The sequence below is a fragment of the Nipponia nippon genome, unplaced genomic scaffold (genome assembly GCF_047370975.1).
Source record: "Nipponia nippon isolate SJK-2023a ecotype South Korea unplaced genomic scaffold, ASM4737097v1 scaffold_4, whole genome shotgun sequence".
Classification (NCBI taxonomy): Eukaryota; Metazoa; Chordata; class Aves; order Pelecaniformes; family Threskiornithidae; genus Nipponia; species Nipponia nippon.
The window spans coordinates 126,186,376-126,202,200 of record NW_028262358.1 but is presented as its reverse complement, the minus strand read 5'-3'; the positions used below and the strand labels follow the sequence as shown (position 1 = coordinate 126,202,200).

Genomic DNA, 15,825 nt, shown 5'->3' with positions numbered 1-15,825 from the left:
TTTCAACCGCCACCCTTCTTTCCTGCAATTCCAAATCCTCTACACCACCACCAGCGCTTCCAGTCCTCTGAGCTCTTTGACGATGCCCCCGCGCTGCCTCCCAAGCAGCTGGCCAAGCGGCAGCAGATGCCAGGAATCACTGGAGCCAAGGGGGGGGACTGGCTGGGCAGCCAAACAGAACGACTGCTGGGCACTAGCTGGGCTCCCCACCCTCTCTGCCTCATTTCAGCGCATCTGTGGGAAAGGCATTTGTCACTCCTAAAACTATTTTCTTTCTGGAAATGAGAGATTTTCAAATGTTAGATATATCTAAGGATTTCAGGCAACAGGTGCCGAATTAAAAGAAAAACAACCACCAACCAACACCGCAGTCAAAACTGAGAGTTTAAAGATTACGTGGTTTGTGGAAATAATTTACTACCAAAGAAATTTGCAATTTTGTTTTTTAAAATCAAATTGCATTGAGAAACAACCCAAAGAACTCAAACGCCTTGACGCACACGCTAAGAGGAGAGCCCGCGTCCCGCCTGCACGCTTACAGGCCATTTTGCCAACGAGAGCCTTGCGGCTGCCTGCTGCCCCAAGGCAACCAGGCACAGGGAAGCGCTGGGATCTGCTGTCAAAGGCGCTGCCATGTATTTCTGCCAAAACCTCCCCATAAGAGGACTCAAAATGTGGTGAGCTCAACATGCTCATCCGACAGCTTTTATACCTTCTCTAACATGATTTTTCCTCTAATAAATGCTGATTTCTGTAAGCCCGCCTTGTCACAGGCTGACTTAGCAGAAGCCCAGTGCAGCCACAAACACATTACTGGCACTAACTGGAATTGAATTGCTTAAGCACCAACAACCTTTCAGGTCTTAACCCAAATAAAGCTTTATTACATGAATCTAACATTTAAGGGGGAGGACCACTACACAGCATCCAAGTCCGGCTAAGTCAGTAAGGTGGAGAGCTGAACTGGAGAAATTGAGTTTCACATCTGGCTGCTCCCACAAACACCTTTTGGGATTTAAGATACTGAGGGGTTTGTGCTGTCCTGATGCTCAGCAGCAGCTCTTTTAGAAAACAACTTGCTGTCAGCTCAGGCTAAATCCCCAAATCAACTCTAAAAGAAGGACTTGAGGTTTAGAAGGACTATATGGCACCACAGCATTTCTGTTCTGGTTTGGGTTTTTTTTATTTCTTTCTTTTTTTCCTGACTGTTCAGTCCAAGATCTGGTGTGGCCAGCCAGAGACTGGATCTTTCACGCCACATCTGAGCTCCTGCCTAAGGCTCTGCCCCAAAAAGAGCACTCGGAACTGCTGAAAAGCTTCACCACGTCTAGATGCCTGGATGTTTGCTGGACTTGTGCTTTGCCATCAGCGAGACCACCAGTACAGACCACCAGCATTTCTGCCCTAGCAGCGCAGAAGGGGCTGACAAGCGCTGCTGCTGTTGGCAGACATGCCTTTGATGGATTAACAGTATTTAACACAACCCTGAAGCTGCCCTAAGGCTGGTAAACCCTTGATCTGACCGAATGTAGCACTGCCCAAAGTGAAGTGAATCGTCAGGGCAGGAACTAAGCCCCTTTTGTCACCTCCCTAAGAGCTACATCAGTGTATTTGGTTTCCTTACTTTTAGATCAACTGACTTTTCCAAAAAGCAAACCACCTTTGTGTTGTCCACAACTTGAGTGGAAGATCTTGTTTATCAATAGCAGAATTTCTACACTTGGGCCCTTCACCCAATACAGCAGACGGATTGCTGTATTAAACTGGCAAAGCGGAGTGGAACACAATAATTAAGTCAAATTCAGGATGGCTATTCCATTCCATTCCATTCCAAAATGGATGAACTGGCACATCCAATCCTCTCTTCCCCTCCCTTTTTCTTTGCTCTTCGAAAACAGAAGTATAAACACTTTGTGCTTCATACGGACAATTACTCCTTATCTCAGCAAATAAACCTCTCCATCTCCGGGAAATGACTCGAGGATCACGCTATGGTAACAGCGGCTCCAGAGTTGTCATCCGAGTTGCTCTGTTTTTCTAAAGCAGATCCGTGTCACCCAAGTGGGTGCCCTGCTTTGCCCAGCACACCAAACACTCGGTCTGCTCCTCAGGGGGAGCGGGAAGATCTCTAAAGCAGAACCACACGCCACTCCCCATAATACTAAAGAAAATAGAATGAGGCATGAAGTTTTCTAAACACGGATTTGTAAGTGAGGCTGCTTTTTTACTTCCTGGCTATCTAAGTTTTGTTTTAGGTCATTTCAATTAAACTGACCATTCACTTTATTTTTAAAGATGAAATAAAAGAAATAGTGAACTTTATTTCAGTACCTGGAGTCTGAACTACTTGATCAGGTCTAGTTTATCTTATAGAAGAGCTGCAGACCGGAGTCATGCATACCTGGAAATTAAGTATGACCCTTATCTAGGTTCCTTGGCGACAAATACCAGTGACTTGAGAGCTCCTTTGCAAGTGGGACCTAGACTCCAATTCTGCAGGTATTTAACACTTCAGTCCCAAAGATACTTACGAGATGGGGGTTAACAGTAAACTAAGTGAAGTTGGAACCAGCCTACGAATGTGTTTTACTGGTATGGGTACGTAACTTACCTGATTTCTTTAAGTCCTTCTTTCTGGATAACTTGAAGGATCTCTTTATGGCTCATAGGTGTGTTCGGATACTTCTCCAGGACCTGGCAAGCAAAAGGAGATTGAGAGGAAGTTACTCCTTTGCATTTTCACTTTTATGCTCGACTGCACAGCAAATGACATTTAATGGTTTGGACATCTCCAAGGATACAACCGAGGAAGAACTGCTGGCCTTCTCACATCTCATTACCACCCCCTCCACCTGAAGAACATAAGGAGCAAAGAGACTCCAGAAGACTGATTTTAGTGCAATTCCCAAATTTTATTTCAAATGCACTGCCCATCGGTAATACTTCTTGGAGACTGAAATGCTCCACAGTAACAAGGTGGCTTCACAACCATCAGCTTCGCTTGGGAATACTTCAGGAACTGTTGAGGTCCCTCAGATATAAAGCTTACAAAAACCAAATCCTTAACTTTGCAAAGCTGAGACAACTACTGATCGGTTTGGCAAGTATTAAAGAAGTTTAAGGAAATTTGAGGTTTAACACTGTTAGGGTTTTTTTTGAAGCTCTCTGCACACAGTTCAGGCTTAAAGTTCGTAAATATGGCCTACAAAAACCAAGTTGTCAAACACGCTCCCAAATACGCTGTGCAGCCCCCCGTGCAAGAGGACTAAGGTGCAGAAGTACAATTCCCAGGAGCCCCCGAGATGCTGGAGGCTTCTGAAGGAAGATGCCAGTTGCTGCTCATCAGTTGAGTATCTTGGATGTCAGTTGGGTATTTTAAGCAATATTTGTGCTGGGGGATGGGCAGGAAATGCCTCGTTTCCTTCTTAATCATCCGCTCTTACCCGTGCCCAGCACATCAGCCCTCCGCTTTGACTTCTGTCGTTAGCCAGAAAACAAACCATCAGTCTGTGAAGTATAAAAACCTACAAGTGACTTCGCAGAAGGAAATTACCAGTTTTAATTTCTCTGTTCAACAGCTGTGCAGAATACCTGGCCTCTCCTAAAGCCCCGCACCTCATTCCCTCCGGGAACACTTAAGTTCTCCTGATGGCTGCAGACTTCCCTCTCTTTGGGAAGGACTTTGAAAAGACCTTGCTGAGCTGCAGCATCTCCCTGCTTAGAGAAACAAAGACCTACATTAGCACCATCTTTAGCTTTGCAAGCCCTAGCTGATGTCCCCATCATGTTCCAGTCTCCTCTTAAGTCACGTTAAGTTATGTTAAAGCCTGACTTTCACAGCCACTGAAGCTATTTGCAGCCCTGGTACCTGAGTTTTGCCAAGGCTGGCTGGCTGCAGGGAGCACAGCACAGCATTGCAGCCTTACTGACTTCTTGATTAGCAGAGTAGCACGTGTATTAAAAATAAGTGCGTTTAAAACACATTTAAGTGCGATTTGTTTACACTCTCTGGTATCAGCCTCAGTGACTCACTCCATTTCTAGCTGTGTTCATAGAATCATGGAATCGTTTAGGTTGGAAAAGACCCTTAAGATCATCGAGTCCAACCGTTAACCCAGCGCTGCCAAGGCCACCACTACACCATGTCCTCATGTATTGTACCTGAGGCTGCCCACAGGAGAAGGGTACAAAATTCAGGTGGCTGAAGAGCGATTTAAGTCAGAGCGCTGCCGTTCTCAGATTTCTATCAGCTCCTAATTCACGTTCGCTCAGCATTGCCAAAGTCTATACATACTTTTATACCATTAACTTGGAAAACAATCTGAAAGCTTGTTCTGCAGTGCACTGAAAGCCCACGGAGGGCAAGAAGAGTTAAGACCATCCCAATTTCCACCTGTGGTGTCAACTTTTTCACTGCAGCTAGCAAAACAAATTAGGAGAAAAATAAAGTAGTGCTATGATTCCGTTAACAGGGAACTTTAGGGCATTTGCTATTTCTCACACACAAAAATATAAGCGTGCATTTTTCTTCTTGGGCACTGTGTTTTCCTCTTGACTTTCACTACATGGACGAGCTCTGGACAAGTCCCATCTCGCTCACACCTAGAGCGGCAACAACACATTTCATTAATTTTCCGCTAGGCACAACCGCAATGCAAGCTAATACCGTGTTCAACCAGAGAATCTCATCGTTAAGAGCAGAAAGGAAGAAAAGCTTTTCTAATTACATCCTTGCGTGCCCACAGGATGCTTCTGTGCGTTTCTCCCAGGTAACCTGTCCCCACGTCTTCCTTTTATAGGACACTTTCCTGTAGTTGAGCTCAGCAAGATGATCCGTCTGGCCTCCCGCCACACCTGCCTGGCTTCCTGCAAATCGTGATGGACCACTCCTCTGCTCTGACAAGGTTGCTCCTGAAGATCAACCAGCTCTCCTGAGTTTCTCTGCTCTACAGGACAGATTCCTGTAGGATCCTGTGTATCTAGTATCCTGCTAGTTCTCTGAACTAGCCAAAGCCAGGCATTTTTACCCTTCTACTCATTTTCTTCATTCCCCATAGGATCTTAAACTCTCGTTTCACTGTCACTGAAACCAAAGGTGCCGCTGCGTACCACTCCATACTCCCAATCAGCTCTCTTCACTCTGCCAGATCTCCTGTAGCCAGTTCGTCCAGCACCTGCCTCAAGAAGTTGTCCTCAAGCAATTCCAGAAACGTCCTAGATTGGTTGTGCCCTGTATCACCTTGTGCTTCCAGCAGAAACCAGGGCAGAGTCAGAACCAACTCTCCATTCACAAGGCTTTTTCCAGTTGTCTAAAGAGGGTTCGCCCCCTTCCTCCTCTTGATCAGCTGGTCTGCAGCAAACACCCACCACAGTGTCCCCTTGGTCACCCTCCCCTCTGAACTTAACTGATAAGCTCCCAACTGAGTCATCACCAGTTATAAAGCACAGCACATTCCTAAAACTGTTCTTTAGCACAGAAGGCAAACCTGTCTTCGTTTTCCATGTCTCTCCTTCCACCTTCTATAGGTTGGACTCGATCTCAGAAGTCCTTTCCAACCTTAACAATTCTATGATTCTAAAGCACTCCAGTCACCCATCCCTCCATGAGCTTAATCTCACCAACATCAAAGCTCTGCACATAAGAGCTGATCAAGAGGGAACTAAGCTATTAGTATCAAAACTGCACACAGACCTCCAATTCCTCGTGTCCGACGCTGAACGCATTTACATACGAGCCCAGGGGTGCGCTGGGGAGGTGCAAGAGTTTCTCTGGAGAAGTGGAAGGGGCTCCCTTGTCACAGACACCCAAGTGCCTCTCTTCATCCCATACTTCTCCTCTGGTTTTCAGTCTCCATCCCACAACAAACCTAGTTTAAAGCCCTCCACACTGTTAGCAACCATGCCGGCAAAGATGCTTTTGCCCATCTTTATCAGATAGATCCCATCTCTTGCCGTTGGCCCTCATTCCTTAACAAGTCCCATGGTCATAAAAAACCCACCCTGTCTATAAACACTAACTGTGCAGAGCGAAGCTGACACTCGGGCAACATCTGCCTCCTGCCTAAGCCTTCCCCATTCACCAGCAGGATCTAAGAGACCACCTGAACCCCTAAGGCCTCTGAAACTTGCTCCCAAGGCCTGGCATTGACCTTTTATCTGCTCAAGGTCTCCTTTGGGAGATCTTATTCTGTTTCCAATAGAGGGACGATGCTGATGAATGGGGGGTGGGGGTGTATCTGAACTTCCCCTGATGCAGCTTCATTCCATTTCCTCGTGTCCTATCACTGGTCACCAGAGAGAGGAGATCAGCACCTGCCCCTCCGCTGCCCACCTTGAGGAAGGTGTAGACTGCGACGAGGTCACGCCTCAACACTGAGGTCGCCCCCCAGCCTGCTCTTCTCCAAGCTGAACAAGCCAAGTGACCTCAGCCGCTCCTCATAAATCTCACCCTTGAGGCCTTTCACCATCTTGGTCACCCTCCTCTGGACACACTCTCATAGTGTGATGTCCTTCGTGTATCGAGGCACCCAAAACCGCACACAGTGCTTGAGGTGGGGCTGCAGCAGTGCGGCGTAGAGCGGGACAGTCACCTCCCTCAACCAGCTAACGATGCTGTGCTTGATGCACCCCAGGGCACGGCTGGCCCTTTTGGCTGCCAGGGCACACTGTTGACTTGTATTCAACTTGCCATCAACCCAAACCCCCAGATCTCTTTCTGTGGGACTGCTCTCCAGCCTCTCATCCCCCAATACGTACGTATAACCAGGACTACCCCATCCCAGGTGCAGAATCCTGAAGCCACCATCACCTTCAATCCTGGCCTCCAAGAGAAGCACCAGGCATTCCCTGCAGTCTTGCCTGGGACAAGGCCTCTCAAACTGGCGGCGGGGTGCTCAGCCACTGCAGAGACTGCCATCCTACCATGGTGTCACCACCATTGGTGTGCCAACTGGAGCACTGAAGTAGTCTGCTATGTGAGTAAGTAGACACTTTTGCTAGCTCAGTTTGATACTGTTAAAGGTCCTGGTGTCAAGGTGAACTTTCTTTCATAAGATTACACCAAAGAACACAAGATAGATCAGGAAGAAGACAGATTAGAAATAAAACTTTGATTAGAGGAGCCTGAGTAGTAAGGAGAGCCACGTTTTTTTCTTCTTCTTGCCTACAGTTATCCATCTTCAAGAATATCCATGAGTAACACTAGGCTATAGCAAATGGCATCCTGCCCTGTATCAGGAACAGTGTGGCCAGCAGGACCAGGGAGGTGATAGTGACCCTGTACTCCACACTGGTGAGGCCGCACCTCGAGTACTGTGTTCAGTGTTGGGCCTCTCACTACAAGAAGGACATCAAGGTGCTGGAGCATGGCCAGAGGAGGGCAACGAAGTTGGTGAAGGGTCTAGAGCACAAGTCTTATGAGGAGCAGCTGAGGGAGCTGGGGTTGTTTAGTCTGGAGAAGAGAAGGCTGAGGGGAGACCTTACTGCTCTCTGCAACTACCTGAAAGGAGGTTGCAGTGAGGTGGGGGTCGGTCTCTTCTCCCAAGTAACAAGCGATAGGACAAGAGGAAATGGCCTCAAGCTGCACCAGGGCAGGGTTAGCTTAGATATTAGAAGAACTTCTTCACCGAAAGGGTGGTCAAGCATTGGAACAGGCTGCCCAGGGAAGTGGTTGAGTCTCCATCCCTGGAGGTATTTAAAAGACGGGTAGACGTGGTGCTCGAGGACATGGTTTAGTGATGGACTTTGTAGTGATAGGTTAACGGTTGGACTCCATGATCTTAAGGGTCTTTTCCAACCTTAACGATTCTATGATTCTATGAAATACAGCACTGACTGAAAGAAGACTGGCTCAATGGGTGACACAGCTGTAAGCATCCTTGAAGCAAGCCAACAATGGGATTTGAGCTGCTTGTTTTCCCTCCCCAGCTTGAACATGCTGTTTCTGAACAGAAAGCCTAGAAGAGCAAAGAACTTATCAGTAGAATTGTCAAAAGGCAACTGGGGATCCTGTGTCGTTGGTCTTGCAAAGGAAGTTTATAGCTCTGCATGGTTATAGAATAGCACCATGCATCCAACAGATTTTATTGACTTAATTCATCTGACGTTCTGCTCAGAGATGCCTTATAAATTCTTACCTAACCCTATCCTTGAAAGATAGTTTTACCTGACAGATCACAAGGCAAACTCCGATATATTTTCCATTGGGCTGGATGTGCAAGAATATTCATCTGAGGACATGACTCGGCTGGCTTCTAAGTATAGAACTGCGGCATCTTGCTAGAGCCACTAATGTAGTGCCACAAGGCTGGGTACTGCAAAAAACAGATCAATACAAAATGGCCTGTTCTCAAATGCACAAGAAAAGTGTTTGTAACTCCAGGTTAACCATTAATGCCGACTTCAAAATAATGCAAATCTGTATCTCAAGACACTTACTCAGGAACACAAGTAGCCAAAAAGGCTGCCTGTCTGCTGGGAGAGAAGACTGAGCTCCCAACGTCTTCATTGACTCTTGACCCCAGATGGTCAACAGAGGGATGAGAGACTTTACTTTGCCCCTCTCCCCACCCCACAGTAGACCAATAAAGACAAACTGCATGAAATGGATGCTGCTAACAATATAGCTTGAGACTTTTAAGGTGTTGCTTTGCTTACCAAAAAAAAACCCCAAAACTCTGGCCATCTCTACCGAGGAAAGACTTTTAAATAGTCTTCATAGACATGATTATCTGCTATCAGGTTATCTGCTATTGGGCAATAAGTAGTTTAAAAAACAAACTTCAAAACATTGGGGTTGGTACCGGGTCCAAGACTGTTTTCTGTTAATGACCAGGTGACAGCAGAGAGTGCACCTTCAACAAGCCCACAAGCCATCCAAAACCAGGAGGAATGCCCGATGCACAAGATGGCTATGCAGCCATTCAGAAAGACCTTAACAGCCTGGAGAAACAGGCAGGCAGAACCTCATCTCACATCCACAGGGAAATGCCAAGTCCAGCAAATGGCAATAAAGATCATTTTAAGGGACTGGAGCATCCTTTATATGATGGGGGGGCTGAGAGACCTGGGATGGTTTAGCCTGGAGAAGACAAGGCCCAGGAGGATCTTATCAATGTGTATAAGCACCTGATAGTAGGTTGGAATGAAAACCAAGCCAGACTCTTCAGTGGTATCCACCAAAAGGACATGAGGTAATGGGCACAAGCCGAGTGTGGTGGTGTCTGGGGTTTCTTCTGCTGGGTTTTTTAATTGTTATTCTGACAGTGGTCAAACACTGGAAAAGGTTGCCTAGGGTGGTGGTGGAGTCTCCCCTCTTGGACTGGACAATGTCCTAGGAACCTCTTTCAGCAGAGTGGTTGGACAAGACAAATCTCCAGAGGTCCCTTTCAACCTCAATTATTCTGTGATTCTATGATATAGACCTTCCTCAAGCAATCAAAAGAAGCTGATTTAGTCACTAACAGACTGAGGTTAAGTATCACCACATAATTTTATGTCCTCCATGCTTTTTGGCTGACCAGGTTGAAGCCACAGGAGGCATTCCCCAAGCCAAGCTGTGAACCATTTTCCACGGGCTATTGTGAGCGCTAAACAACGCATGGCAAGGAATGGGAAACTCACAGAAGACATTAATACAAAGTCAACACCTTCGGTTTAGGAACTTCACTCAGAGAGCTGGAGAATGTTTTGAGGAAAAAACAAAACAAGAATCACTCCACACACTTTTTTTTTTAATAACAGGTGGCTGAGGAAAATTCTTATCTATTGTCAAGACACTACTGTGATAGATGAATTTGATTAGACAATACAGACATTCTTAAAATGATAGAAACAGCCTTCAGAAAGTCTGTATGGAAGTAGTGACCCATGTAATCTAACCAGCTACACAGCAAGAAGGGATCTCAGACTTTCACTTGTGGTAACTGGAAACACAGGAAGGAGGGAGAGAAGGATGCAGAAGGGGAAAAATATTCAAAAAGCTTAGCATTCTCATTCTTCATCTCCATCTACTGGAAAAACTAGCACGTGAAGTTGCAAGTCTAACAAAACAAAGCAAGTTATGGTCAGGAAGAGAAGTACAGATTCAAGGTTTCATGGATTTTAGTCGGAATTGCTACCTGCAACTCTGACAGGTAAGGCATAACTGCAGCAAAGGGTCCTCGGATCCACTATCCCTATCCTGTAAAACAGGCACTGAAAACCTTTTCGTCATCTGCAAGTTCAAGACGACATCTAATGAGGAAAAACAGAATACCGCCATTATTGCAAAAGCATGAACAGGACCGGGTCATTGTCCAAAGGCTTTCGGATCACTGAAATTTTTTATCCGGTGAACACTTTTCTAATATAATTAGGTATGGTTTAAATAGAACAAAATCATGAGAAGGGTCCAAGATCTGGGAAACACACCCGGATACTTAAACTGGGTCTAAACAAGCTCATCTGGAAAAACAACTTTTCTGGCTGAGCAGCCATGGCTTCTTGTAAGAGCAGAAAGTTTGCATGAGAATTCAGAGACTTGTTTAGAGGGGTCAGATGCTTCCCAGAAACCTCAAAGCGCACACACCTCCCGTGCAACCTGATCCCCCACCAGACCTACGGACAAACCAGCAGCGAAGAGGTTGGCCAAGCCACCCCTGAGAGTGGTCAGGGGACTCTGAGTCACCCGTCCCGTCCTTCCCAAAGGCATCCAGCCCCCCATCACATAACTTCAAGCAGCATGCCACGCTCTGCAAGTATCCCAAAGGGGGTAAAGAACACCGACATCTGCACAAGCCACACCACCGCAGGGCTGCTTCACGTACCACGACACGACTGGCACTTTTATCCATAACCGCCTGTAAGGAAGGGGTGCAGATGCCAACAACAGCCCAGCGACATTAACCCACAGCCTTTGTTTGCTCCGCGGCCGTTCTGCCTCTGTAGGATCATGGTTTCTTTTGCTGGGCAACCACCACCACAGATGAAACCGATAAAGTGACTAGCTTTGGCTACACAGGACCAAGATTAATTTGCACTATCCTGATAACAGTTGTCATCTCATGCTCTTTCAGAAACTTGTTTAATACTAACCCTCAGCCTACTTAGATAAGCAAAGCAGTTCACATTTTCAGATGCAGTAATGACTCCGTGCTGCTTTACAAGCTGATCCAGAAGAACCAGGTACAAGGATTAAAGAGACTCTTAAAAAAATAGATACACCTTAAGTACCTTCTCCTCTCTCTTCTGCCCTTTTAATCCCATATCAGATCTTTCACTTGAGTCCTTTTTTAGTTAGTGTGTAAATAAATAAAAACTACTACTATCTGCCACAGAACTGAATCTGAGAGGCATTTTAAAATTAAGCGTCAGGATTTATAAGCTACCTTCGTACTACGCTCCGTATTAGCCAAGATGAATCTAATGAACAAACCCGCAAGTGCCAACCAACACTGGGTACCGAAAAAGCCTCATTGCTTCAACCTAGCTGTTAATACCGAAAAGCGTCAGTGTTCAATACAGGTGAAGCTGTAGACTCGAGGTGCTGTCGCTGATGCTCAAATTACGCTGCCTTAGGTGCTGGAATATGCCAGTTGGCTCATTCTTAACAAAAACCATTAAGAGTTATCTATTTTATAGTACACATTGCTTTGCACCCTGAAGCTGTCCTGGTTTCTGCAAAGGTTTCCAAGAAAACAGGATCATCAGAAAAGATATTTCCTAATTTCACATCTTGGAAGAAAGGCAGCTTTCTTACAGTATTTATGGTGCGAAAAATTTATTCACACCACCTGCAATTAAATTTAAAGCATTACACTTCAGAAGCAAGGCAGGCAGCTATATCAAGCGGACCCAGAACAGCGAGGGTCCCCTACGAGCACCAGCCCACCGCACCAGAGCAAAGTCCCCAGCAAAACACATTAAAAATCTCTGCTCTTCAAAGCAGCTCAGTTTTTCCACGTTTCCCAGATATCACTGATTTACAAGCGTTGGCAAGAGGGGAAGATTGTGTCACACCTCAAATCTACAGCAGAATAAGCAAAGCCACATTCTACCCAGGCTGTTTACAGAGCAAAAAAGTCAGCTTGCAGTTGCATCCGACCTGTTGCAGCAGACAGCCAACACGTTTCTTTCTCTCCGGGGAGAGAACTGAGGGGCAGTTTAGGCGTACCAGAGATCGAACACAAGCAACAGAATAATAAGAGTTGGGGCTCTTGCTGCATGAAATCCTTGTCATTACAGTATCCCTTTAAAACAGCGGGGCAATGCTGGAATGCGTGATAAAAACAGGGAAACACCCGAGTGGAAGATGTTTCAAGGCAGGAGATAGTATAAAAGGAACACAAATTTGACAACAGAAATCACTTCAAGGGTCGTATCTCTTATTATGGTTCTGCTGCACTCAGGCTCAAAGGCCATATTCTGCTTCCAGGTTCCAGGTCGAGCTATTGCAACAGGATCCAGAGGAACCCTCAGTCCTGGCCACGCTGCCGACCAGCGGTCCCGACTTCGAGAACGAAATGCAAAGACTCACGGATTCCCAACACGGAAAGCTGCATTTCCAGCACCTCCCTGTACGCCAAGGATCTGCCCATAAGCAGGTGTCCTCTTAACCTTAAAGGAAAATATTTCTGCTATGAATCTGAACTTGCTGCTCAAGTCCGTGGTGAGGACACCCAGGTCCCAACCAGCAGGACAGAGGAGGAGGAGGAAGGACGGGGGTGAGGAGGAGGATGGGGTTGGAAGTGCTGGCGAAGGGGTCATGCCAGCACACATCTTCTCGCAGGTGCCCCGGCCCGCAGTTGGGAGCAGCCTCCACCCCAATCGCTGGACCTCAGAGGGGACCTGTGGTGACCAGCAGCGATGCCTTCGGTAAGGCTGGGGACCCCCGCACTACGGCATGGAGCTACAGGACAGAAACCATCAAAATCAAAGAGCTCACGTAATAAAAGTTTACAAGGATCAGTGTGCCGACGCATCAGCATTAAGTGCTAATAGGAGGGGTTTAAAAGTTAAAAACAAACAAACCAACCTCTGAACACGACTACCCAGGGCTGGCTGCTCTGGGAGTAGTTTGGCACACGTTTTGCAGCATTGTTAACGCCAAAACAATCTCATCTCTACATCAAAGCTCTCACCTCATTTGTAGAAATCTTTTTAAATGCAATCAACCTTCTCGCTCTGAGCCCCGCGTAACAGCAGCCTGTGCCCGGCGGGAGCTCCCCAGAGCTCCAGCGATTCCCACGGGCTGCACTGCCGAGCTGCAGGAGAGCGCACGCCTCTCAACACCGCAGGCCCAGCAGGAGGGATGACTGGCCACACAATTAAATTTTTGGTACCGCACATTGGTACAGCCAAGGTTTCGCTCTGAAAATACACCAAGCACTGACCAACACGGACACAGACGGACCAGTGTTACCAGTGCTATTTAGATGAACGCAGTGAAGAGAAAGGTAAGTGTCGTGGGCCACCGTATCTGCAAGAAGTGGGACATTCATCTCCTCTGAACTGCACCCCAAGTCTCTCTAGTGAGCAGAAATCTTTGGTTACGCAGAGTTACATCCTTGGTGTAACAGAATTAAACCTGTTACGATATTTTCTCATACAATACTAGACAGACCAGATCATCTCCCCATTTTGGATTTTATGCCCTTCTTCAGTCCTTTGACAGAAGAGGAGGAAGGGAACCACAGGAAGATAATCTTGAAGCACAAGAGCAGGACAAAGGGCCAGGATTATATCGATCAACTGATGCTTAACTGAAAACAGCTCAGGAAGAAAGCAATGAGAACCTCAACTCTTACACCTTTGTGTTTAGCCTACAGTTGTCAAAACCAGTAAGAGCAAGGGTGTTAACTTAGAGATGCAGTTAGAAGCTGAAGATCCAATCTTGGCTTAGGCGGGATTTCCACATACACTATTTCATCTAGATTCTTTCTAAAAAGACACAGACTAGAGTTACAGTTCCTTACATTCATCATGCTCCTATAGCTTCTTACTAGGAACAGTAAAATTACTCTTCCTTTAGAGATTGTAAAGAAACTGCACTGAACCCTCTTGTGCTAAGAAAAGATGGGAGTTAACGAGCCCACCACTGCTCTTCTCCTTCCCAGTTCCACCCGCTCTCGGCCCTAACTGCTCCACGTGGACAAAGCTCTGGTTAGTAGGGATGTCCATCCCGAAAGCTGGGCCACAGTGGGGAGGGAAGGACAGAAGTAATTTAGCTTTTAAGAATTAAGAGAAATTGTTCTAACTGAATTAAAAAAAAAAAAACCAAACTCAACTGTAATAAAGTTACCAGCTTTACCACCTGGGTGCTGATCAGAAAGATGGTGTTACTGCCGCGTCGAGCCTGTGTTTGGCAAGCTCGCCAAACATCCAAGTGAAGATTGTAATGCCTTCGTAACACTTCTACTGTTCCTTTGCCTGGCACACATGACATTTTGTGGCTTACTTCATACCATAAATGCAGATGTAGACAATGCAATACTATTTGTTTTTCATCCTACCACTGTGCCTGATGGGAACCAAAGGGCAGAAAAATAAGAGTTTCTAGGTACACCCCACCTACAACGGCCTGAAAGGAGGCTGGAGCCGGGGGGGTCGGTCTCTTCTCCCCAGGAACAAGCGCTGGGACGAGAGGGAACGGCCTCAAGCTGCGCCAGGGCAGCTTTGGGTTGGGTATTAGGGAAAACTCCTTCCCCCAAAGGGCTGTCAGGCCCTGGCCCAGGCTGCCCGGGGCAGGGGCTGAGTCCCCATCCCTGGGGGGATTTAAAAGCTGGGGAGATGTGGTGCTGAGGGACATGGTTTAGTGGTGGGCTTGGCAGCGCTGGGTTAATGGTTGGACTCGAACTTCAAGGTCTTTTCCAACCTTAGCGATTCAATGATTCTATATTGACTTTACCTCTTATCTGCATAAGGGAAAGCTCAACAAAATCCTTAGGGATGTCCACGTGGGAAGTCTTTCATCCTGTGATGCATTAGCCAACGTTTAGGCCTACATGGTGCACCATTCGCAGAAAGTTCTGTCAAGCAGCCCTACTCCCATGTCCATGCTCTTTCATTATTACCATTTCCAACAGTTAATTGAAACTTTCTAAAAAAAAAAAAAAAAAGTATCTGTATCATTCCACCTACATCGTCAGTGCTCTAGCAAAGGGCCGTAGCACCGCTGCTTCACTGTCAAGGCACAGGGAACCCGCCAGAGGTCAAGCTTTCCTGATGCCAGCTGCCCATTCACTCCTCTCTAAAGCCACCGGGTTGAAATTAGGCTAAACCTGATGCAGAAGCAACTATGATTCCTAATTACCTCCTACTTGTTTTACATTGCAAGACCCTGAGTTTTACTGAGAATAAAACTGTAGCATCTGGGAATCTGACCATCTACTAGCAGGAACAGCGGAGCAAAAAAAGCAATTCTGGCAAAGCCCTTTCAGTGTCATCTGTCAGCAAGTCTTCCCCCGTGCCTTTTAATATCCTCGCTGCCTCGCCTAGCTATTTGTGGCTCTCGAAAGTTGGAAGAATAGGATTTTCTCAATTCAGCTCAGCTTTCAACACTCTTCTGTACGAAGACTTTCTACAGTTCTTGTTATGGTCTGGTATTTTACTGACGAAACAGAAACATTAAGTTTCAGAAGTACTAACAGCATCCATATTAAGTTTTGTTGAAGCTGCACGCAACCATTTCTCCCACCGCCAAAGTGCCGCACCAAGTTATCCGCGTGTCTCCGTTACATTGCTATCTTTCCATCTGTAAATACCAAAATGAAAAAAGCTAATAGAAAACTAAAATATACTGTTAGAAAGCACAAGCTGGAAACAAGGCTTTGAACACTTCCAGGGCTG

General features: G+C 46.4%; 1 protein-coding gene across 9 annotated transcripts in view; it reads right to left on the bottom strand.

Moving 5' to 3' along the window:
* ASXL2 (ASXL transcriptional regulator 2) overlaps positions 1 to 15,825 on the bottom strand; it is a 134,353-nt gene that overhangs the window by 100,274 nt on the left and 18,254 nt on the right. For all 9 annotated transcript variants that reach the window (XR_015708589.1, XR_015708590.1, XR_015708588.1 and 6 more), the window contains exon 2: positions 2,612 to 2,694. Coding sequence is in view for 3 of the 9 variants with exons in the window: in XM_087776253.1 (XP_087632379.1) it covers positions 2,612 to 2,694 (83 nt within the window). In the remaining 6 variants the exon portion in view is untranslated. The remainder of the gene's footprint in view (positions 1 to 2,611; positions 2,695 to 15,825) is intronic.